At 42.6% G+C, this 25,495-nt stretch overlaps 1 protein-coding gene and 1 non-coding gene across 13 annotated transcripts in view; both read right to left on the reverse strand.

Annotated features, from left to right (window-relative positions):
• Positions 1 to 25,495, reverse strand: part of ACTR3B (actin related protein 3B) — a 121,353-nt gene that overhangs the window by 69,374 nt on the left and 26,484 nt on the right. For 10 of the 12 annotated variants that reach the window (XR_016210370.1, XR_016210371.1, XR_016210372.1 and 7 more), the window contains exon 2: positions 14,213 to 14,268. The exons of the other annotated variants lie outside the window; for them this stretch is intronic. Coding sequence is in view for 1 of the 10 variants with exons in the window: in XM_008263927.5 (XP_008262149.1) it covers positions 14,213 to 14,268 (56 nt within the window). In the remaining 9 variants the exon portion in view is untranslated. The remainder of the gene's footprint in view (positions 1 to 14,212; positions 14,269 to 25,495) is intronic. 12 annotated transcript variants of the gene reach the window in all.
• LOC127493833 (small nucleolar RNA SNORD57) lies at positions 24,406 to 24,476 on the reverse strand. Its single transcript, XR_007924371.2, has one exon. It is a non-coding gene; the product is annotated as a small nucleolar RNA SNORD57 (small nucleolar RNA).

Raw genomic sequence — 25,495 nt, forward strand, 5'->3', positions numbered from 1 at the left:
GGACCTACGTGGAGGGTGTGGGCCCCCACGGCTCGGGACTCCAACAGTGGAGAGCCTACAAACCAGTGCTGGAAAGTGAGGTGAGACCAGACTGCAGCAGCCCAAGCCACTGGCAAAAAAGCAGCAGGAAGAGCGTAAAGGGAACTAGACTTGGAGCCACGTGGAGGAAAGTGCACCAGCCAAACTAAAGGAGAAAAAAAGGAAAAAGAAAAAAGAAAGAAAAAGGATGAGACGGACATGTTTCTCTCTCTCTGATCACTTTACAAAGGCATAGTGTAACAAGCCAATAAAGAGGGTGCCATTTTGGACATACGTAACATCTGCGCCAGCTCGTGTCTGCACACAGCCAACAGCTGAGCTAAGACTCCCGACTCTGGTAGAGAGAACTAACAGGAGGCTAAGAGCTTGTGACTGTGTGAAGCTTCTGAACCAGGACTATGAAAAAAACGGACAGTGTGTGGGACGACTCACGGTGTGGCTGGGACTTTGAGCAGTCTCAGTGGGAGACTCCACAAGCTCCAGGGTTCCTGGTTACCTGGTGAGTGGCATTGCTGGGGAATCTGAACTCACACTGAGGACTGTGCAGATCCTTTGTGTCGTCCTTAGGACAGAGCAGATGAATATTATACCCACTGGGGCTAGTGCTCAGGCTCTGGTCTCCATTGAGGAGAGCTCAGCTGAGCAGAATATACCTCCCTTCTGATTAAAAGAGAGAGAGATTTACCACACCAAACCTGGGTGTGTCACCTTGGGCACGCCCTTAACCCTGGAGAACTGAACAGAGCTCTCTGTCCCCACCCACTACAAGCCTTTAGAGATTCACTGAAAGCAGACATTCCACTTATCTACAGTCATAGTACAACAATAAAAGCTGCCACAGCAAAAAAAAAAAAAAAAAAAAAAAAAAAAAGAGGAAGAAGAAGAGGAGGAGGAGGAAGAAGAAGGAAGGAAGAGGAGGGGGAGGAGCAGAAGGGGAGAGAAAAAGGGGGGAGGGGGAGAGGAGAAGGTGGAGGAGGAGGAAGAAGAGGGAGGAGAGGAAGGAGAGGGAGGAGAGGAAGGAGAAGAGAGGAGGGGGGGAGGAAGGGGAGGGGAGGAGAAGGGGGAGGGGAAGGGGAGGGACAGGAGAAGAAGAAGAAACCAATGGTTATCTCCACAAATGCTGAACAACAAATGCACCAATCAAAAAAACAATAAGGAAGACAACATGACGCCCCCAAAAGAACACGACATTTCAATACTAGATTGTGAAGACAAGGAGATAGAAGAAATGGAACTCAAAAATTGATCATAAGATTACACAGAAGTAATCAAAAGCAAACAAACTACTGAAATTCATGCAGGACATCAAAGAAAATTTCTCCCATGAAATTGAGATCTAAAGAGGAATCAAAATGAAATGAAGAATTCAACAGAACAAATAAAAAATGCAGTGGAGAGCCTTAAAAACAGAATCGGTGATGCAGAAGAGAGAATATTGGACTTAGAAGACAAAGCACAGGAAAGTATACAGTCAAACCAAAGACAAGAAGAGGAAATTAGAAAACTAAAAAACACTGTTGGGAATCTACAGGATACTATAAAATAAAAAATACGGGTTCTAGGAGTTCCTGAAGGCATGGAGAGAAGGATCAGAAGGCCTTTTTAGCGAAATATCAGCAGAAAACTTCCCAGGTTTGAAGAAAGAAAGGGACATCCAAATACCAAAAGCACACAGAACTTCCAATAGACATGACCAGAAAGATCCTCACCACAACACATTGTAATTATGTTTCACTGTGGTGAATTTGAAGAGAAGATTCTAAAATCTGCACAAGAGAATCACTAGATTACTTTCAGAGAATCTCCAGTCAGAGTCACAGTGGACTTCTCATCAGAAACCCTACAGGCTAGAAGGGAAAGGCAAGATATAGTCCAAGTCTTAAGAGAAAAAACTGTCATCCCAGAATATTAAACCCTTTAAAGCTCTCATTTGTGAAGGCGAAATAAAGACATTCCATAACTAGCCTTCAAACAGTACTTTATACTTTGTGTGTATGTAAATGCAAACTTGAAATCTTTACTTATTATAGTGTTGATCTTCTGTATATAAAGATAATTAAAAATTAATCTTAATGAAAAATCGGATGGAAGAGGGAGTAGAAGGTGGGATGGGTATAGGGGTGGAAGGGTGGGTATGGGGAGAAGAACCGCTGTATCTATGAAATTTATATTTATTAAATAAATGCTTTCTTAAAAATGATTGAATTAAAAAACTAATAAATTTATACTTAATGAAGAACAATGTTTAAGTTCTGTTTCTTAAAAAATTATATAGATATAGAATGTGAAGAACTAAAATATATAGCCTATTTTCCTATATGCCAGTATCAAAAGGTCATGTGAGGTCAATCTGAGGAAGATTATCAGGAACAGTACCACCAAAGAAGAGTAAAACTAAGATTTAAACTCTGTATCTTTTTTTTTTTTTTTTTTTTGACAGGCAAAGTGGACAGTGAGAGAGAGAGAGAGACAGAGAGAAAGGTCTTCCTTTGCCGTTGGTTCACCCTCAAAGGCTGCCGCGGCCGGCATACCCCGCTGATCTGAAACCAGGAGCCAGGTACTTATCTTGGTCTCCCATGGGGTGCAGGGCCCAAGCACTTGGGCCATCCTCCACTGCACTCCCTGGCCACAGCAGAGAGCTGGCCTGGAAGAGGGGCAACCGGGACAGAATCCGGAGCCCCAACCGGGACTAGAACCCGGTATGCCGGCGCCACAGGCAGAGGATTAGCCTATTGAGCCACGGCACCGGCCCTGTATCTTTTTTTAAAAAAAAGATTTATTTATTTATTTGAAAGGAACAGTTATTTATTCTCTGGAACAGTTTGTATAAGACAGGAATTCTTTATTCCTTTAAGTTTTAGTAAAGTATTTAATGTGCTTTTGAGAAATATACTGGAGATTTTTACTTTAAAAACTACTATTGTGTCTGTCAACTTTTATTGGCAAGTGGTTTTATTTATTTATTTATTTGACAGGCAGAGTTAGACAGTGAGAGAGAGAGACAGAGAGAAAGGTCTTCCTTCCGTTTGTTCACCTCCCCCAAATGGCCACCACAACTGGCGCTGCGCTGATCCGATGGCAGGAGTCAGGTACTTCTCCTGGTCTCCCATGTGGGTGCAGGGCCCAAGCACTTGGGCCATCCTCCACTGCCTTTCCGGGCCACAGCAGAGAGCCAGACTGGAAGAGGAGCAACCAGGACTAGAACCTCGCGCCTATATGGGATGCCGCACCACAGGTGGAGGATTAACCAAGTGAGCCATGACACCAGCCTGACAAGTAGTTTAAGATACAGAGTTTAGGGGCTGGTGGGTAACCTGCAACACCACATCCAGTATGGGTGCTGGTTTGAGTCCTGGCTGCTCCACTTCCAATCCAGCTCTGCTGTGGCCTGGGAAAGTAGTAGAGGATGGTCCAACTCCTTGGACCCATGCACCCACGTGGGAGATGCAGAAGAAGCTCCTGGCTCCTGGCTTTGGATCGGTGCAGCTCTGGCCATTGCAGCCAGTTGGGGAGTGAACCAGCATATGGAAGACCTCTCTCTCTCTCTCTTTCTCTCTCTCTCTGCCTCTTCTTTCTCTGTGTAACTCTGCCTTTCAAATAAATAAATAAATCTTTAAAAAAAAAAAAAAAGATATAGAGTTTATATCTAAATCTATGGCATAGCAGGTAAAGCCAACGCCTGCAGTGCCGGCATCCCATATGGGAGCCAGTTCGAGTCCCAACTGCTCCACTTTCCATCCAGCTCTCTTCTAAGGCCTGGGAAAGCAGAAAATGGCCCAAGTCCTTGGGCCCCTGCACCTCTATGGGAGACCAGGAAGAAGCCCCTGGCTCCTGCCTTCAGATCGGCGCAGCTACAGCCATTGTGGCCAGTTGGGGAATGAATCAGCAGATGGAAGACCTACCTCTCTCTCTACCTCTCTCTCTCTCTGCCTCTGCCTCTCTGTAACTCTGCCTTTCAAATACATAAATAATTCTTTAGGGAAAAAAAAAAAAGGAAATAAACATCACAGACCAATCTCATTTTTGAACAGTGATGTAAAACTCCCAAACACAGTTAACATGTTACATATGGCATTTTGATCAACAACTGACTACATATGCAACAACATGGTTCTCTGAGTTTGTATAAGTACACCTTATCACATTTGCCAACAGCAAAACCACCTAATGTCACACCTGTCAGAATCTCCATCATTAAGCAATGCAAAATTCTAAATATTTGGAAACATAGTTTAGCATGTAATTTGTATTTCATAACCAAATTGGATTTGTCCCAAAAATTTAATACATTAACTGTTCAATATCTGAAAATATATTCATGTAATTCATCATATTAAAATGCAAATGTCAAAAACCATATGATCATCTCAATAACAAAAATGTCTTAAATAAAGGTCAATACTCATTCATGATTAAAAAAACAATTCTGTACTAGTTCAAGTCTGGGCTACTCTGTTTCCCATCCAGCTTCCAACTAATATGATCCTAGGAGGCGGAAGGTCATGACTCAAGTGCTTGGGCCCCTGAAACCCATATAGAAGACCAAGATGGAATTCCAGGCTCCCGGCTTCAGCCTGGCCTAACCTTCATGTTGCCAGCATTTGGGGAGTGAACCAGCAGATGAAAGACATCTCTCTCCCCCTACCCCTCTTACTCTCTTTCAAATAGATGAAAATAAACAAACAATTTAAAATTAAAAAACTCAGGTTGGTGCTATGGTATAATAGGTTAAGCCTCCACCTGTGGCATCTGCATCTCATATGGGCACTGGTTCGTTTCCCAGCTATTCCTCTTCCAATCCAGCTCTCTACTAATGGCCTGTGAAAGCATGGGAGGATGGCTCAAGTGCTTGGACCCCTGCAGCCAGGTGGGAGACCCAGAATAAGCTCCTGACTCCTGGCTTTGGATCGGCTCAGCTCCAGCCAGCCGTTGCAGCCATTTGGGGAGTAAACCAGCAGATGGACAACCTCTCTCTGTCTCTCCCTCTCTCTCTGCAACTCTGCCTTTCAAATAAATAAATCTTTAAATAAACAAATAAAAATTTAAAAAATTTTTAAAAACTCTGATTAAACTAGGAATAGAAGAGCACTGTTTTAATCCGAAAAAGCATTTCCATAAAAAAAAAAAAAATACAGCAGGGGCAAGCATTGTGACTTAGCAAGTAAGGCCACCTGCAAACTTGGCATCCCATATGGGCATAGGTTCGTGTCCTGGCTGCTCTACTTCCAATCTAACTCCCAGCTAGTAGCCTGGGAAAACCAGGCCCAGGTGTTTGAGCTCCTGAACCGGATAAAGCTCCTGGTTTCAGCCTGGCAAGCCCTGGACATTGTGGCCATCTGGGGAGGGAACAGGCAGATGAAAGATCCATCTCTGTCTCTCCCTCTCTCTGTGTAGCTTTCACTTTCAAATAAATAAATTTTTTTTTTTTGACAGGCAGAGTGGACAGTGAGAGAGATACAGAGAGAAAGGTCTTCCTTTTCTGTTGGTTCACCCCACAATGGCCGCTGCGGCCAGCGTGCTGCAGCCGACGCACCACGCTGATCCAAAGGCAGGAGCCAGGTGCTTCTCCTGGTCTCCCATGGGGTGCAGGGCCCAAGCACTTGGGCCATCCTCCACTGCCTTCCCGGGCCACAGCAGAGAGCTGGACTGGAAGAGGAGCAACCGGGACAGAATCCGGCGCCCCGACCGGGACTAGAACCCAGTGTGCCGGTGCCACAGGTGGAGGATTAGCCTATTGAGCCGCAGCGCCAGCCAAATAAATAAATTTTTAAAAACTACAACAATCACTAACAAAACACTAAAATCTCATTTTTCTTCAAAGTCAGAAAAACAAAAGCATGTGCTATCTCCAGTTCTAGTAAGCATTTTAGCAGAAGTTCTAGCCAACTTAACAAAGTCAAGAAAATAATTATGAAGTATTAGGATTGGTCAATATAAAATAACCACTGTTTGCTGGCAATGCAATAGTCTGCTAAAAAAAAAAAAAAAAAAACTAAAAGAATCTTCATACTATTTAGAACAAGAAAGAGAGGTCAGCAAGGTTGTTGAACTCAAAAATAGCTTAGAAACTTCAGTGGCATTCCCATATGCTGGCAACAAACTCCTGGAAGATATAGTATTTTTTTAATTTCACAACAGCAACAAAAACATAAAGGCACCCAAAAATAATTCTAGCAAAACATGTTTAAGAGCTTTTAAAGAATACTATAAAATATTACTGAAATACATGAAACATAAATTTAAAAAAAAAAAAACATGTAACCATATTGGTGAACAGGAATACTCAATTCACAAACAGTAATATTCAATTTCTATTCATGAATGTCAAATTTGATGTCAATTCTTCCCAAATTAATCTATACATAATGCATTTCTAATAAAAACCTCATAATTTTTCATGAAACTGAAATTGATTCTAAAATTTCTTGTAATGAATAATGACCAAAACAAATTTAAGAAAGAAAAATGAGAAACAACTACATCCCTAAATAAATTAAAATATGAACAAAGTAATAGCATTTAACACTGTAAACCGGGGGCAGAGATAGAAACAAAATAAAGACAAACAAAAGACAACAAAATATATTTCCAACCATATATGGTACCTCAATATGACCAAAGAGACATGGGAACTGAAATGCACTCTTCAATAAATGGGATTGGAAAAACTGACCTTCAACTCATAAAACAAAATTAGCTATCTCTTTGACATCATATTCAAAAAATTAACTCAAAATTTTCTTAAGGGTGGCCATTGTGCTACAGCAGGCTAAGCCACTGTCTGGAACACCCATATCGTATACTGGAGTCCCAGAGTTTGAGTCCTGTCCCCATGTTGGTTCCAACTTCCTAATGCCGAAAGTAGGAGGCAGCAGGTGATGGCTTAAGTTCTGGGGTCCATGCCACCCACATGAGAAACCCAGATTGAGTTCCAGGCTCCCGGATTCAGCCTGACCCAACCCCAGCTGTTGTAGGCATTTGGGAAATGAACAGTGGATAGAAGAGATCTCCTTCCTTCCCTCCCTCTGTCACTCTGCCTTTTAAGTAAATAAAAATAAACACATTTAAAGTTTTTCTTTAAAAATATACAAAAATTCTTTGTGATTTTAGACTACAAATGCATTTTTTAATATCAGTGAATTATAAAAGAGTGAAAACTGAGCAAATCAAAATTTGAAATTTCCAGGCATTTTTAAAATGTCAAAACAGGAAAAGATATATACAACAAATTACTATTTGACATAAAAAGAGTTTCTATAACTCCATAAAAAACGTTCACAAAGGGGGAGACATTTGGCACAGCAATGAAGTCTCCACATGGGACACTATACCAGGGTGCCAATTTTTTTTTAAAGATGTATTTTATTTATATGAAAGGCAGAGTTACAAAGAGAGAGGTAGAGCCAGAGAGAAAGGTTTTCCATTCCATTGGTTCACACCCCAAATGACCGCAACGGCCACAGCTGAGCTGATCTGAAGCCAGGAACAGGAGCTTCTTCCAGGTCTCCCACACAGGTGCAGGGGCCCAAGGACTTGGGACATTTTCTACTGCTTTCTCAGGCCATTGCAGAGAGCTGGATGGGAAGAGGAGCAGCTGGGACTCAAACCAGCACCCATATGGGATGCTGGTGCTGTAGGCTGGGGCTTTAACCCGCTGCGCCACAGCGTCAGCCCCTACCAGGGTGCCAATTTCAAGTCCCTACTACTCCACTTCTGATAAAGCACATCGTGGGAGGCAGCAGATGATGGCTAAGTCCTTGGGTTCCTGTCATTCATGTGGGAGACTAGCATTGAGGTTCAAGCTCTTGGCTTTGGCCTGTCCAAAAATGCCTGACTGTTGCAGGCCTTTGGAGAGTACACTAGCAGACCAAAGATCTGTCTCTCTCTCTCTGCCTTTCAAATACATTGAAAATAAAGACCAAAAAAATGCAATTTTTAAAATGGGCAGATATAGGCAGACAATAAAAGGTGTTCAACTTTACCAGTATTCAAAGAAATATAAGTATTTCAAATCAGCCAACATTTTACACTTGTCAAACCACTGTCAAGATGTGCAGAAGCAGAAACTCAACACACTGCTGGTAGGAATACAAACCTGTATAACTATATGGAAGAGTAACCTGACAATAAACAACAAGGGTGAAGAGGTGCACAGCATATGAGGACACAATTTCATTTTTCAATCATATTCCTCTTGGGATATAAGGAGACATTTACTGCACCATTCTGTGTAATAGAAAAAACTGGGAGAAATCCATATTATCATTTTTTAAAAGATTTATTTATTTATTTGAAAATCAGAGTTACACAGAGAGAGAGAAGGAGAGGCAGAGAGAGAGAGAGATCAGTTGGTCTTCAACCTGCTGGTTCACTCCCCAGTTGGGTACAACGGCCAAAGCTGCGCTGATCTGAAGCCAGGAGCCAGGAGCCAGGAGCCTCCTCCAAGTCTCCCATGTAGGTTCAAGGGCCCAAGAACTTGGCCATCTTCTATTGCTTTCCAGGCCATAGCAGAGAGCTGGATTGGAAGTGTAGCAGCCAGGACTGAACCAGTAACCATATGGGATGCCAGCACTGCAGGTGGAAGCTTTACTTGCTATGCCACAGCACCGGCCCCCAAAAAATCCATATTGAAAAAATGCTGTATACTCATGTTAGAATTCTGATCAAGAGCCGGCGCCGTGGCTCAATAGGCTAATCCTCCACCTTGCGGCGCCGGCACACCGGGTTCTAGTCCCGGTTGGGGCGCCGGATTCTGTCCCGGTTGCCCCTCTTCCAGGCCAGCTCTCTGCTATGGCCAGGGAGTGCAGTGGAGGATGGCCCAGGTGCTTGGGCCCTGCACCCCATGGGAGACCAGGAAAAGCACCTGGCTCCTGGCTCCTGCCAGGATCAGCGCGGTGCGCCGGCTGCAGCGGCGGCCATTGGAGGGTGAACCAGCGGCAAAAGGAAGACCTTTCTCTCTCTGTCTCTCTCACTGTCCACTCTGCCTGTCAAAAAAAAAAAAAAAAAAAAAAAAAAAAAAAAAAAAAAAAAGAATTCTGATCAAGATCTATATATATCAGCACTGAAAAATCTAAGAAAAAAATATTGAAGGTTTTTTTTGTTTGTTTAAAAAAAACACACAAAATTACAGTGGTAACATTTTTTTTTTTTTTTTTTTTTTTGACAGGCAGAGTGGACAGTGAGAGAGAGAGACAGAGAGAGAAAGGTCTTCCTTTGCCGCTGGTTCACCCTCCAATGGCCGCCGCTGCAGCCGGCGCACCGCGCTGATCCTGGCAGGAGCCAGGAGCCAGGTGCTTTTCCTGGTCTCCCATGGGGTGCAGGGCCCAAGCACCTGGGCCATCCTCCACTGCACTCCCTGGCCATAGCAGAGAGCTGGCCTGGAAGAGGGGCAACCGGGACAGAATCCGGCGCCCCAACCGGGACTAGAACCCGGTGTGCCGGCGCCGCAAGGTGGAGGATTAGCCTATTGAGCCACGGCGCCGGCTCAGTGGTAACATTTTTTAAAATGTTTAAATTCAAAAAATAATGTATCTTTTTATTTACAATATAAAGAAAAGACATGGACTGGAAACCCACCAGAAAATATCCTCTAGGGTAGAAAGAGGGGGAGAGAGAACAAGGAAAGAGAAGAAAAGGACTGGGAAGGAAAAGAGAGGGGCTGGTATTCCTATTACATGTTATTTAGCATTAATTTATTCTGACACGAGGATGAAATATTAGTGTGTGTTCATTTGGGGTGTGAGTCTGTTACACGTTCCTTTGCATTTTTTTGTTTTTGGCCAAGATTAAAATTTTAAGAGTCTATTTAATGAAAACTAAAAACATCTCAGGGTTCAACTTCTACCTCCAGTCTAGGTCTCCTCTCTGAGCATTTAAAATCTTTTACCCAGTTCCTATTAGACCGTTATACCTGAACTCTTGAGATACCAAACTGTCTAAAATGTCCTGATTTCTTCTGCTTCATCATCTTTCTACTGATGTGGCCACTACACATTCCTCTGACTCCCAACAGTCTCCAACCACTTGGATGCTGTGCCGGAGTGGGTTAAGCAGCTGCCTGTGCTACCAGCATCCCATATGGGCCCTGGTTCAAGTCCTGGCTGCTCCACTTCAGATCCAGCTTCCTGCAAATGTGCCTGGGAAAGCAGTGGAAGATGGCCCAAGTGCTTGGGTCCCTGCACTCACAAGGGAGACCTGGAAGAAGCTCCTGGCTCCTGGCTTTGGCTTGGCCCAGCCCCAGCTGTTATAGCCATCTGGAGAGTGAACCAGCAAATGGAAGATCTCTCTCTCTCTCTCTCTCTCACTATCACTATCACTATTTCTATCTCTCTGGATCTCTGTCTTTCAAATAAAATAAATCTTTTTTAAAGATTAAAGATTTTAAAGATTAAAGAAAAAAATTTCTTCAATCAAGTAAATTCTGCACACAGACTCAACAGCCCAGGTACAAGCAGAGCTTAGTGCCTCTTTAGTTCCAAGAGCCAGGTCCCTGAGGGAAGCCCTCAAAAACAGTGTGAACATTCCTACTCTGCAAAATGGAAGTGGAATTCCTGTATAGGAAGTAGCAAGCGTTTAGTAGTAAAGATGTCCCACATCAGGGTCTCAGCTTTGGTTCCCAACTCCAGATTCCTGTCAATGCAGACCCTGGGCAGCTCAACCAACTGGATTCCTGCCTCCCATGTAGGAGCCCTAGATGTTATACCTGGAGCCTGGCCTGGGGTGTGGCCTGGCCTAGGCCCAGCCAGTGGGAGAGTCTGAGGAGCAGATCACCAAATGGGAGCTCTGTCTTATGCCTCCTTCTTTCTCTCTCTCTCTCTCTCTCTCTCTCTCTCTGCTTCTCAAGTAAACTTTTAAAATTCTTTTTAAAAAACAAAGTCCTTTATTGGGTCAGGCATTGTGGCACAGCAGATTAAGCCACCACATGGGTTGCCCACATCCCATATTGAAGTGCTGGTTCAAGTCCCAACTATTCCACTTTTAATCCAACTTCCTGTTAATACACCTGGGAAGGCAGCAGATGACGGCCCAAGTATTCTTGGCTTCTGGGCTCAGGCTGGCCCAGCCCTGGCTGTTGTGGGCATCTGGGGAGTGAGCTAACAGATGGAAGATGTCTGTCTCTCCCTCTCTGTCTCTCCGCCTTTCAAATATATTTGTGTGTGTGTGTGTGTGTGTGTGTATATATATATATATATCACACAAATATATATACATATATATATATACACACATACATGCATATATATATATATTTTTTTTAAGTGCTTCATCATAGGTCCCTGCTCCACATTGCCAACCACATCTCCCACAACCCTGGCCCACTCTGCTCTCTAACACCGGCTATCCTTATACTTCACATACACTCACTCTGACCAGCTTCTTTGCCCATCAGGATCATAAAATTTTACTCCAACACTTACCACACTCCTATACATGCACCTGCTTCATCCCCCTTTTCTCTTCTGATACAACATTAGCATGTATGTTTCGACCTGTCTTTTGATGGGTTCTCTGAAACCAGAAAAATGCTTCTATTTCCAGTGCCAAAAAAATCTGCAGGTCATTCCTCAAAGGAAGCCAAGACCCTCTATCCCTGCACCCTCACTTCTGCATGAACATCTTCTAACCTTACCTCCTGGGGCCTCTCTAACCCCTGCAACCAATTCAGCCAACAATGTAACTGTTCTTTCACTCCCACCTCTCTGACATTTTTATCTTCTTTTCAGCTTCTGCCACTGTTAAGGTTCTGACAATACCAGTGTGAATTCTCTTGCCTTTTGACAGTGAATGAAATCCTGCTAATAACTGTCTTTAATTCCCCTCCCTATAAAAGACAGGTTAAATGGGGCACCCAGCTAAATGCTACTGACAGTTTTAAATGCCAGCATATTAAAGCAAAAGGTGCAAGGTCAGTCTTTTCTAATTGTTGCACTTAAGAAGGTTAAAATCTAATCTTCAGCTTTGAAAAGGCAGAAAGTCTAATTTATCAACTCAACATGAAATGATAAAGTTCTAGGGCATTCACATTAATAAAATGCACAAAAGGCTGATTCATCTTACAGAAGGCCAAATCAACTAAGTCACATTCCCACAAAATGCATATGTTGCAACCTTAACCCCTAATGTGACTGCATTTAGACACAGGATCTTCAGGGAGATAATCAAGGTTAAATAATGTTACAGGGTGGGATCTTCAGGTGATAGGAGCAGTAGCCTTAAAAGAGGAGGAAGAAACGCCAAAGGAGTTGTCTCCCCTACCCCACCACGCTGTTATAGAGAAAAGGCCACGGACACAACCAGAACGTGGTCCTCCTAAAGCTGAGGAGCACCAAAGAACTCACAGCACTTTGAATGTCGACTTCGAGCCTCAGAACTGCTCGGGCATATGTTGTGGTGCAGCTGGCTCAGCCACCACTTGAGACACTGACATCTCGTATCAGAATCCCTGGGATCTAGTCACAGATTGGTGCTGCTGACCCAGTCTTCCACCAATGCACCTGGGAGGTAGTGGATGATGGCCTGAGTACCTGGGTTCCTGCCAGCCATGTAGCAGATCTGGATGGAGTTCTCAACCTCTGATTTCAGCTTGGCCCAGTCCCAGCTGTTGCAGGCATTTGGGGAATGAACCAGTGAATGGAAGATCAATCCATCCATCCATCAATCTCTCTCTCTCTCTCTCTCTCTTTCTATCTCTCCCTGTCACTCTGCCTTTCAAATACATACATAAATCTTAAAAACAAAAGAAGATAAAATGAATTTCTGTTATGCAAGCACCTCCATGTGTGGTGATCTGTTATGGCAGCCCTAGCAGACAAATACCCCAATTTGTTCATTTTAAATAAAGACACAGCATACCACTCAAACTTGTCATTAAGGACAACTCATTCAAAGCACCAAAGTGTTTAGGTCTAAAAAATCAAATTCATGGTCAGTTATTCAGCAAGCAAGAAAGTAGGAGGAGATGATTTAAATGTCCTCAAGGAGTCTGGAATAGTTTCTAATACTCACTTAAATAGGCTTTTGCCTTCCTTTCAATAAATATTAATCAAACTCCTTCCCTTTGGCCTTCTTACATTATCCCTATTCACTGTGGTCTCAAGAGCCTGTCATTACAATAGCCCTGACTCCCTAAGAACTTACAATTACTCAGACCACAACTCACCCTACAAAAGCTACATTTAGGAAGCCAAGTTTCACTTCACTTTTTTTTAAGAGATTTATTTATTTATTTATTTGAAAGGAAGAGTTACAGAGAGAGAAAGACAAAGGCAGAGAGAGAGAGAGAGAGATCTTCCATCCACTGATTCACTCCCCAAATGGCTGCAACAGCCAGGGCTGTGTCAGGCCAAGGCCAGGATCCTGGAGCTTCTAAGTCTCCCAAATGCTTGGGCCATTTCCCACTGCTTTTCCCAGGGCATTAGCAGGAAGCTGGTCCAGAAGTGGAGCAGCTGGATCTCAAACAGGCACCTATATGGGATACACCATACTAGGATACCTTTTCACTCTTGATTAATACACCTTACTCTTAGGCAAACTGTCCCCAAATAACTACCTGGTATTTAGCTTCCACCCCATAAAAAGCTGATCTGACCTTGGGGAGACTCCTCTGGGAAATAAAGGGGAGGTAAGGTAAATTCATACCAAAATGTGAGGACACATTTTAAGCTTATCATTCCCTACAGATTAAAAATTAAAAAACAGAACAGTTCTGAACACAATAAAAACACTTGCCAGTCCTCTTATTTCCACAAAAAAAAAAAAAGAGAAAAAGAAATCTCTCCATAGAATAATAAACAGTGCAATGCAATAGATATTTCAGTCCATGAAAATGCTTATCCAACAACACTATACTTAAAATTATAAATAAGTCTTAAGGAATTAGATCTTTTCCTAGGCTGTTCAAATATGTAGGACTGAAAGAAAGGTCCCTGCCAACCACCCAAGCTGAAACTCCAACGTCAGTGACAAAGGGCTGTATCAGAAAGGGGTCAAGGAACTAGAAAGTTGGCGAAGAATAACATTTACACCCTACAGTGATATTTAGGACTAGAGTCAAAATAAATAAGCAGAACAATCTTTTAAAGGAAGATGGTAAGTAAGTTAATATATGTGAAAAACAGAATGAACAATTCTAAGAAATGGTATGTTACAAACTCGTCAGCAAAGCTTTACTTACATGAAGGAATAATGAACTGTGGCTCAGTGTTGCCTGCGTAGCCAAGCTTGGTATACCTAGAAGCACAAAGTCATCAACACATGTTTAGATAATAATATTCTTGTCTATATGCCATTCATGTCTTTTATTATAAATTTTCCAAGTCCTAAAATAGCAAGCCTGAGAATATTCCCCTGAAATTACTAAAAAAAAAAAAAAAAAGTGACCACTGACAATCAAACACTACTTTCAAAGAAGAAAGCAACTACAAAAACTTAAAATATACTTGTTTCTAATGGAAAAATAGAAACCGATATATCTAGCACAAAAATTACATTTGTGTATTCCTAGTAACTTTTAAAACTGCTTTCACATTCTTTTAATCTTCACAAAACTTCTGTGCAAGTAGATATTATGCATATTTTGCAGATGAAAAAACTGAGCCACTGATAAGTTAACTAGGCCTCCCAAGGCCAAACAGCTGGTGAACAGCAGAGAGCTCAGATCTGAGCATGCAGGCGAATCCCAGCACTAGCTCTCTGGGAAGTATACTTACTTCCCAAACTTCCTGAACTTTAGGGGGTGGGAGGGTAGAAAATGATTACATAACTTCCCTAAAATGTCATGGCATATGTCTAGAGCAGCTCTGCCATCTCCTGAGAATCATCTGACAGGAGCATCTCTTTATCATCTCATTTCAGAAGGAGCCCATTTTCTGTCAAGATACTCTCTGTACGATGGATTCCAAAAGTCGTAACTAAAACAAATGCCAAAATACTACTATCTGTTCCAAAAGCACTTGCTAATCTCCTAAATATAAAAAGGGGGAGGGGTTGAAAAAAACCACTCAGACCATCTGCTGGAAATGAAGAGCTGAAAAGCAGTTAAGTAAATTGAAAAAACTCATCAGCTCTTCTTTCGTATTAGGACTACTGTAATTAACACTAAGGCATCATTCTGTAAGAATGCTTATATTGAATAAAAATACTTCTTAGCAGTCTGAAAGTAAATTTATTAAATTTACAAATTATTTCAAGATGCTTTGATATTAAATTTTTTCAATGTGGTAGTATTTCCAAATTCCAATAAATTAATGTTATGACTTTAATGTATTTTCCCATATGCTAAGTTTACTATTTAAATATACAATGAATGGATAAGGTTTTGAAAGATGTAAAAATCAAGTTGGGGGGCCAGTGTTGTGGTATAACAGATTAAGCTGCTGCCTGCAATGCCGGCATCCCCTATGGGCACCAGTTCAAGTCCTGGCTATCCCAGTTCCATCCAGCTCCCTGCCAATGCACCTGGGAAAGGGGAAGATGGCCTGAGTGCTTAGCCCCCACACTCATGTAGGAGACCCAGAAGAAGCTCCCGGCTCCTAGCTTTGGCCTGGCCCAGCACCAGCCATTGTGGCCATTTGGAGAGTGAGCCTGTCTATGGCCATACTACCCTGAATGCACCTGATCTCCTCTGACCTGGGAAACTAAGCAGGGTCAGGCCTGGTTAGTACTTGGATGGGAGAGAGTGAACCAGCAGATGGAAGATCTCAATCTCTCTCTCAATATCTCTCTCTCTCTCTCTCCCTGTCTTTGTAACTCCCTTTCAAATATATAAAATAAATCTTAAAAAAAAAAAAAACTCCCAGTTGGCTCCCATTAAATCATACCTTTCTGCTCAGCCTCAATGGGATTTGAATTCTTCCTACCCCAGGAGCCAGGACCTGGCCAAGTCCCTTGGGTCCTACAAGGCAGCATGCTCTTAAATCCTCTCAACTTCTACGAACACAGGGCTGGGAACAGGATACACAACGTAATGAACCCACAAGTCCCCCACTCCACAGTCACAGACCAACAGAGGAAGTTCAAAGCTCACCCAGAGATAAGGGCTTTCAAGAATGGAAACAACAGACTGTACTTTAAAAATTCCAGATGAGGGACAGGAAGTTAACCTATGATAATCATAGCAGTTAGGATGCGCCCATCCTATATTCAATGTCTGGGTTCAATCCCTGATTCCAGCTTCTGACTCCAGCTGCCTGCTCATGTAGATCCTGGAAGGCAGCAATGACAGGTCAAGGAACTCTGTTCCTACCCATGTGGGAGGACTGGATTGAGTTCCCAGCTGTTGCAGACATTAGCGAAGGTGGACCAGGAGACAGGAGTACTCGCTTGTGCACGCTTTCTCTCTCTCTCTCTCTCAAATCTGAAGATTTTTTTAAAATGTTTTATTTATGGGGCCAGCACTGTGGCACAGTGGGTTAAAGCCCTGGCCTGAAGTGCCGGCATCCCATATGGGCACTGGTTCAAGACTCGGCTGCCCCAGTTCCCATCCAGCTATCTGCTGTGGCCTGGGAAAGCAGTAGAAGATGGCCCAAACGCGTGGGCCCCTGGACCCATGTGGGGTACTCAAAAGAAGCTCCTGGCTCCTGGCTTCAGATCGGCACAGCTCTGGCCATTGCGGCCAATTGGATGACTTCTCTCTCTCTCTGCCTCTCCTCTCTCTGTGTAACTCTGACTTTCAAATAAATACATAAATCTTTAAAAAAAATTTTAAATTTATTTACATGAGAAGAAAAGAGTAAGAGATACATATAGACAGAAACAGAAAGAGGTCCTATGTGCTGGCTCATTGCCCAAATGCCTGTCATGGCCAAGGCTGAGTTGAAGTCAGAGAGGGAACCAGGAACTCAATCCTGTTCACTCACAAGGGTGGTAGGAACCCAGTTACTTCAGCCATCACAGCTGTCCTCCAGGGTCTGCATTAGCCGGCTGCTGGAGTCAGGAGCCAGAGAAAGGTATTGAACCAGGCACTCCCATGTGGGATGTAGGCATTTAACCACCAAGCTAAATGCTGATCTGAAATCTTTGTGTTTCTAACAAGGCACATCACCCACTGCCCCCCAAGAATGTGCAAGACTTAAGTAAATTCACCTGCCCACACAGCTAGGGTATGAGTTCTGGGATGACTTGAATCGGGTGCTCTTTCATAGGGTATGAGTTCTGGGATGACTTGAATCGGGTGCTCTTTCATGGTTCTATCTGCACCTCCTGGCACTGTACCTAGCACATGGCAGATACTCCGTAAGTATCTGCTGAATGAATTCTTCCAGATGTAAAGAAAGGTAATCACTGTCACAGTGCTGGGGAAAGGGTCAAAGTTTGAAAGGGGGACACTGAAGGTAAGAAAAAAAGTTAGATGCAACGAAAAACAGAAAAGACAACATGACATCACCTAATATAATCTCCTCCTTACAGATGAGAAAACACCTGAGATGGTTTAATTTAAAAAAAATGAAAAAAGATGGCACATCATTAACATTTACTAAAGTTAGGTGCTAAGTATCAATCACATTTACTATGTTATTTTCGTATTTAAAGTATGTTGTATGAGATAATACAATGCACTTTGGCACCAGACTGCCTGGATTCAATTCCCAGCTCTTCTATTTGGCAAAATCATAACTTCGGGTAAGTTACTTTACCTATGTGTACGTCTCCCCATCTATAAAATGGGAATAATAATACAAGCTAGGATTAGTATGAAAAGAGTGAGCAAACATACATAAAAACGTTAAAATGATGCTGTGTATACAATTTTTAGTTTCTAATTTTTCTGTGTATTTGAAATATTCACTTATTTCAAATTTGGAAAAGTTGAAAAAAGAAGAATCCATGTGCCCTGTGTCCTCAGTACTCATTCTTTCTGCTGTACACCAGAGTCTAATTTGTATAGTGGTGGAAATGAAATGCACACATGAATGGCAACTCTAGTAGGTACCAGACACCCTGCAACAACTAGTCTCCTCTCCCTTCCAGCTCTTTAAGTTTTATTCATTCATTCATTCATTTGAAAGAGACAGAGACAGAGACTCTTTCTTGTGCTGATTCACTCCTTAAATGCTCAGTTGGGGTCAGGGGCTGCAGCTGGGCTAAGCTGAAACCAGCAACTAACATTTCCATCCAAGTCTCCCACATGAGTATCAGGGACTCAAGTACTTGGGTCCACAACTCCTCAACTCATCTAAATATGGATGATGCCACTCAGCAACAGGTGCTGAAATACTCAGATTCTGAAGCCACAGCATTCTTTTAGAAAGAAGCATCTTGAAAGGAGACCTCGGTCACAGAGCTGCCCAGTAACATTGAGCAAACAATGATTTTTGTGACTGCCACAAAGCAACATGAAGTAACATTCATATTCTCATGTATGAACAACTTACTATGAAATATTCCCTTTCCCTATTAGCAGAACTGAAGCCATTTTTAAAAGGCACAAACTATTCAGATCTCTTTACTGTAATTTCATATCTTTTAATTTTTGTTATTCCATATATACATATTTTATCAAATACACTTGAAGTTTTGTTATACTAAATAATTACAATGTAATAAATGTCAAATTACACAGTTCAAAAAGAGACATTTTAGTTCAAATTTTTAATAAAATCTGCATCAACACAGGCTCATAGCAAGCACCGAAAATGTAACCTAAAAAGTACACATTCTCAAATTCTTTCCTAGGAGGATAATCCGATGCTATATTAGCATGCTCCCTTAGAGATGAGCTTGTAACAGTTCAAAGACATCAAGAGCAGGACCCAAAAATAATCAACAAGCAAAACATAATTCTTACATATGGAGACTACTCCTCCAATACAACATTTCTGAAAACAAAGAAAGATTCCTTATTTCAACCAGCTTACTAGCTAGAAACTATGTAGCAGGCACTGCATTAGTCACTGAGGATACCAGGTGGTATCAGCCTCAAAGTGTTTCTCAAAACGTTTTCTCAAAATTTTACCTAACTTTTTAAGAAAATAAATACATCTTCAAAAAATGTTTACCTATGACAAAGATAACTTCAAAATCAAGTTTTCAGTTGTAGCATGGACTACTGTCTCTGGAAGGCAAGTTTAAAGTCATCTGGATAGGCATTCAAAAAGAATCAGCTCCAGCTGAGAAGCCCCTCAAATGCAGATTCCCAGGGCCTGTGCAAGACTCATTAATGGCAATCTCCAGAGGACAAGAATGGACATCCACCATGGTTCTGACAGTCAACCAGCTTGGGAATCACTGACCTACACTACACCACATGTGCTCACCATTAACATTTTTATATAACACAAGCTCCCCAATAGCATGTCCACATTCTTAGAAAATCTTCTACCACTCACCACATTTACCAAATGAAATAATGCTGAAGTTTAATACTGGTCAGACGTTCTAAAGAAAAGACTCAAATGTACCAATTTTGTCTTATTATTTAAACAAAGTGTGTTGAAGGTATTGTATGGAAAAGAATGTAGGAAGTGCTTTTCAACTCAAAAGTATTCATGCAGTTAAGGGGGTGGCATTGTCCCACAATGCCTACATCCAATATGAGCACCAATTCAAATTTGGCTGCTCCACTTCAGATCCAGCTCCTGCTAATGTACCTGGGAAAACAACAGAGGATGGCCCAAGTGCTTGGACCCCTGTCACCCACATGGGAGACATGGATGGAATTCTAGGCTCCTGGCTTCAGCCTGGCCCAGCCTTAGACATTGCAGCTATTTGGGTCTGAACCAGCAGTTGGAATCAATCTCTCTCTCTCTCTCTCTCTCTTTCTCTCTGTCTCCTCTCTGTGTAACTCTGCTTTTCAAACAAATAAATTTTTAAAACAAAAATAAAAATAAAGAAGTAATGGTGGTTAGGGAGAGTCCAGGCTGAACTTCCTAATGAAAAGTTTAAAACAGAAACATTTACTTCTTAGGAAAGGCAGAGGGTTAGGGAAGGAATCTCTCAAACTAAAAGATAATGAAACATTAAAAGCATCCTGTAGGGCCAGCACTATGTGCAGCGGTTCAAGTCTCAGATGCTCCACTTCCAACCCACCTCTCTGCTAATGCACCTGGGACAGCAGTAGAAGATGGCTGAAGTGCTTGGGCGCCTGTACCCACGTGGGAGACCCAGAAGAAGCTCCTGGGTCCTGGCTTCAGACCAGTCAAGCTCCAACAGTTGAAGCCATTTCGGGAGTGAACCTACAGATGAAAGATCTCTGTCTCTCCCTCTCTCTGTGTAACTCTGCCCCACAAATAAATAAATAAATATTTTTAAAAACTAAAATAAATAAATAAAAAGGCATCCCTGTTAAAGACAGAACCAAGCCAAGGAGACTCACAATCATTATTCCCATTTAATATTGTGTTGGAAGGTCTAGATATTACAAATCACAGAAAAACTAAATAAAATAGATACTGGGAACCAGAAGACAAAACTTTGATCATTTAGAAACGATAACTCTACCTAGTGTATTACTCAGCTTGTCATTACTTTAAAAGAAGCTATTCAGGAAGGAGAGAAGTTTATTTTAGCTCACCATTTTTGAAGTTCAGAGCCTAACACTGGGCAGCCCCCTCGTCTGGTGTCTACTGAGGGAAATGCATGCGGGACACATGAGAGAGGAGCACAGGGAGAGCCAAGAAGCAGAGAGAGCAGGGGGGGCCCAAGTCAGCTTTACAACCAACCCGCTGACGAGAATCACCTGCCCAAGGCTCACCCAGTGACTCAAGGACCTCCCACTGGGTGCACCCCTGGATGCCATAAGCAGATCAAGTCTCCTTTTTAATCCATTAACCATTATCAATCAATCTATTACCCACTGACATAAGACTTTGGGGACCAAGTCCCTAATATGTGGGCCTTTGGGAAACACTCAAACTATTATCCCAACCATAACAGCTAGACTACCTAAGGAAGCTAAGTAAAAAAAAAAAAAAAAAAAAAAACAAAACCTAAAAGCAATAAGGGAATTCAGATAACCAGCTACTAAAGGAAGACAAAAATCGACACTTTCCTATCTAACAACTAAGAACATACACTAAATTAAAAGATCCCATTCAAAAAGCAACACAACAAAATAATATTATCGTTGGGAATAAACTAGATGATGTGTGTGAAGAATCTTCCGTTCAATAGCAGACAAAAATGATAAATCTTATAAAGAAAGATTATTTTTAAAAGAAACATCAATTAGCACTAAATCAGCCCATAAATTTAATGTAAAACCACTCAAAATCTGGGTCAATACTGCAAATGTTTGTAAAGCCATACAGCAGTGGTAGTAAAAGGCTGAAGATCCATTATAATGGGAAGTTTCACATTAGCTACCCAAATTTTAAATGCATATACCCTACTACTCAAATAGTAAATTTCTGGGGGCCAGCACTGTAGCGTGGCGGGTAAAGCTGCTGCCTGCAGTGCTGCCAACCCACAGGGACACCAGTTCGAGTCCCCACTGCTCCACTTCTGATCCAGCTCTCTGCTGTGGCCTAGGAAGGCAGTGGAAGATGGCCCAAGTCCTTGGGCCCCTGCACCCACGTCGGAGACCTGGAGAAGGCTCCTGGCTCCTTGCTTCAGATCGGGACAGCTCCAACCATTGCAGCCAACTGGGGAATGAACCAGCAGATGGAAGACCTCTCTCTCTTAGCCTCTTCTCTCTGTGTGTAACTCTGACTTTCAAATAAATAAATAAATATTAAAAAAAAGATCTCCTTCTCTCTCTTTAACTCTGCCTTTCAAATAAATAAAAATTAAGAAAAAACAAATAGTAAATTTCTAGGAATTGACAGCACAAAGTATTTTACATATATACAAGAACAAAAAAATGGAAACACTCAAAATAGCAGATATACTAAATTCACACCCATTCAAAAATGCTATATAAGCATCAAAAAAGATCAGAGTTACTGCCATTAACAGATGTCTAATATGGTTTAAAAGTAGTTACAAACAGTATATATTTATGATGTGAGGCATTTACTAGGACCACAATGCTGGGTTGAAATTTCAACACTTCCTCTGTGATTTTAGGCTAGTAAATTAATCCTGTCATATCTCAGTTTATTTATCTGTGAAATGCAGAAAACAATCTCTAGCTACAACAGTGATTTTAACAGTTTTTGGAAAGTATTTCTGAATTCAAAGTAGAAGCAGAATCTCATTGCTCAGTAACTTTAGTACTTACTACTGAATATTGCACGTGTACTAATCTCTATTTTTTTTTTTTTTTAATTTATTTGACAGATAGAGTTAGACAGTGAGAGAGAGAGACAGAGAGAAAGGCCTTCCTTCCGTTGGTTCACCCCCCAAATGGCCACTACGGCCGGAGCTACGCCAATCTAAAGCCAGGAGCCAGGAGCTTCTTCCTGGTCTCCCATGCGGTGCAGGGGCCCAAGTGTTTGGGCCATCCTCCACTGCCCTCCTGGGCCACAGCAGAGAGCTGGACTGGAAGAGGAGCAACCAGGAATAGAACTAGCAACCAGGACTGCTGGCACCACAGGCAGAGGATTAGCCAAGTGAGCCACAGCGCCGGCCCTCTTTTTTTTTTTTTAAGATTTATTTATTTATTTGAAAGCCTGAGTTACACAGAGAGAGGAGAGGCGGAGAGAGAGAGAGAGGTCTTCCATCCACTGATTCACTCCCCAGTTGGCCTCAACAGCCAGAGCTGCGCCAACCCAAAGCCAGGGGCCAGGAGCTTCTTCTAGGTCTCCCATATGGGTGCAGGGGCCCAAGGACTTAGGCCATCTTCCACTGCTTTCCCAGGCCATAGTAGAGAACTGGATAGGAAGTGGAGTAGCCGGGTATCAAACCAGTGTCCATATGGGATGCTGGCGCTTCAAGCCAGAGAGTTAACCTGCTGCGCAACAGCACTGGCCCCAATCTCTATTTATTTCATAGTTATCCTTAGATAATTTTTCTGCTAGCACTTTAGTGTCTTCTTGCCAGTCTGAGTGAACTCTTACACACTGAGGGTATCAATGCTTGCTTATATATAAGCAATATATACTGCTAATTTTTCCCAGTATGTTGTTAATATGAGTTACACAGTCATGCAATGCTTTAAGGATGGAGATGGGCTGTCAGTGTTATTAGCTGATTTCATCACTGTGAGAAAATCATAGAGGGCAATTACACAAACTAAGATGGCTGACAGCATTGCTAAGTGGTATAACCTTGGGGACCACTGTCAAATATGCAATCTGTTGCTGACCAAACATCATTATGTGGTGCATGACCTCACATTCCCTGAAATTAAATTATATTTAAAGAGTCTGGGTAATCAAATCTACAAATATTTTCCTAAATAATTTCCTTCCCTTATGTTCCTACTTTGAAAATTCCTCCATACAATAAAATTTCATTCCTTTTCTCTTTCAGCATCATCAAATTGGAAGAACTACTTTGTTTAAAAAAATACGTATTTATTCGAAAGATTGAGTTACAGAGTGGGAGAGGCAGAGACAAAGAGATAGAAGTCTTCCATCCATTGGTTCACTCCCCAAATGGCCAAAAGAGCCAGGGCTGGGCCAGGTTGAAGCCAGGAGCCAGGAGTTTCTGCCAAGTCTCCCAAACAGGTGCAGGCCATCTGCTGCTGCTTTTCCAGGTGCATTAGCTGGGAGCTGGATTGAAAGTGCAGCAGCTGAGACTCGAACCGGCACCCACATGGGATGCTGGTGCTGCAGGAGGTGGCTTAACCCGCTATGCCACAGCGCCAGCCCCAATGAAGAACTACTTTTGTATGTAAGTGGGGGTTTGGGGGGTGCATGAAATTTGTTTTTACTGTGGTGAGGTCACAAGTTGGTAAAGGTTGCCTTGGGGTGCAGAATGTCCGTGCTAATTTTCCTGGGATGCTTTGTAGAGCTTGTTCTTGTTCTTGGTGCGGCTCTTCTCTGCCAGCAGCCTCTTCAGGGTCACTGCTAACAGGCTCCTCTCTGGAAGAGAATTTCCTCTTTTTCTTGGAGACCAACTAGCTACCCACCTCTTCTGCATCATTTGCCATTTCCTCCCGGGCCTAGGGTCTCTTCTTGGGAGGCTTACACTGCCACCTGTCTCTTCTGATCACTACTAACCAGCTCCTCCTTGGAAAAAAGCTTCCTTTTTCTTGGGTTTGGAGAAAGAGATAGATGGTTCTTCCATTCCATTCTCCCGAGGAGCCTCCTGTGGCTTCTGCTTTTTCTTCTTTCTGGGTTTTTCATGAACCTCCCATCACTCCTCAAGGGTAGTGCTGTCTCCCGAAGACGCCAGAGCGAGTGCAGCCAAGCTCTTCTTTTCCTTCTTCAAGCATTTCTTCTGCTTCTCCAGCTTTCTAGTGATCTTGGCAGCCACCTCTTCTGCCTGGTCATAGAAACGTGTTGAAAAGGCCTGAAGACCCAAGGCATCCTGGTTGGCTTTATTGGATCAGGCTCATTAAATCAGTTTTTTTGCCTCCACTCTAGAAGGTCAGGCTAAGCAGCTCATTATTTCCAGAGAAGAACTACATTAATCAATTTTTTCCCAACATGTTTGTGTGTGTATATATGTAACACACACACACACACACACACATGCATTCCAGATCAACTTTTATTTTTAAGATTTATTTTATTTATTGGAAAGACAGAGTTACAGAGAGAGAGGCAGAGACAGAGAAAGAGGTCCTCCATCCACTGGTTCACTCCCCAGATGGCCACAACGGCCGGAGCTGCGCCAATCCGAAGCCAGAAGCTTCTTCTGGGCCTCCCACGTGGGTGTAGTGGCCCAAGGATTTGGGCCATCCTCTACTGATATCCCAGGCCATAGCAGAGAGCTGGATAGGAAGAGGAACAGCTGGACTAGAACCAGAACCCATATGGGATGCCGGCACTTCAGGCCAGGGCGTTAACTCGCTGCACCACAGCAAGATCATCAACTTTAACACAAGCTATAACAAACACTACCATACAAAAGCCAGCCATTTTCAAATCTATATAAAAACTATCTTGGAGCTGATGCTATGGTGTAGTCGACTAAGCTTCTGCCTGTGGTGTTGGCATCCCATATGGGCACCAGTTCTTGTCCTGGCTGCTCCTCTTCTGATCCAGCTCTCTGCTAATGTGCCTGGTTAAGCTACCACGTATAGTGGTAGTGCCAGTTTCCCATATGGGCCCAGGTTGGAGTCCCGGCTGCTCCACTTCCTATATAACTCCCTCTGGTACACCTGGGAAGGGAGTGGAGGATGGCCCAAATACCTGGGCCCTAGCATCCATATGGGAGACCAGGAAGAAGCTCCTGGCTCCTGGCTTTGGATCAACCCGGTTCCAGCCACTGCCGCCATTTGGGGAGTGAGCCAGCAGATAGAAGACCTCTCCCTCTTTGTCATTCCCTCCCTCTCCCTCTCTCTCCCTCTCCCTCTCAAAGTCTGCCTTTAAATTGGAAAAAAAAAAATCAGAAAAGGGAAAGCTATCAAGCAGAATCAACAGCTGCAGAAAGCACTATCAAGAATTGCACCTCGCCTTTCAAACAAATA

Source organism: Oryctolagus cuniculus, chromosome 7 (genome assembly GCF_051225735.1).
Source record: "Oryctolagus cuniculus isolate XC-2025 breed Fujian yellow rabbit chromosome 7, ASM5122573v1, whole genome shotgun sequence".
Taxonomy (NCBI): domain Eukaryota; kingdom Metazoa; phylum Chordata; class Mammalia; order Lagomorpha; family Leporidae; genus Oryctolagus; species Oryctolagus cuniculus.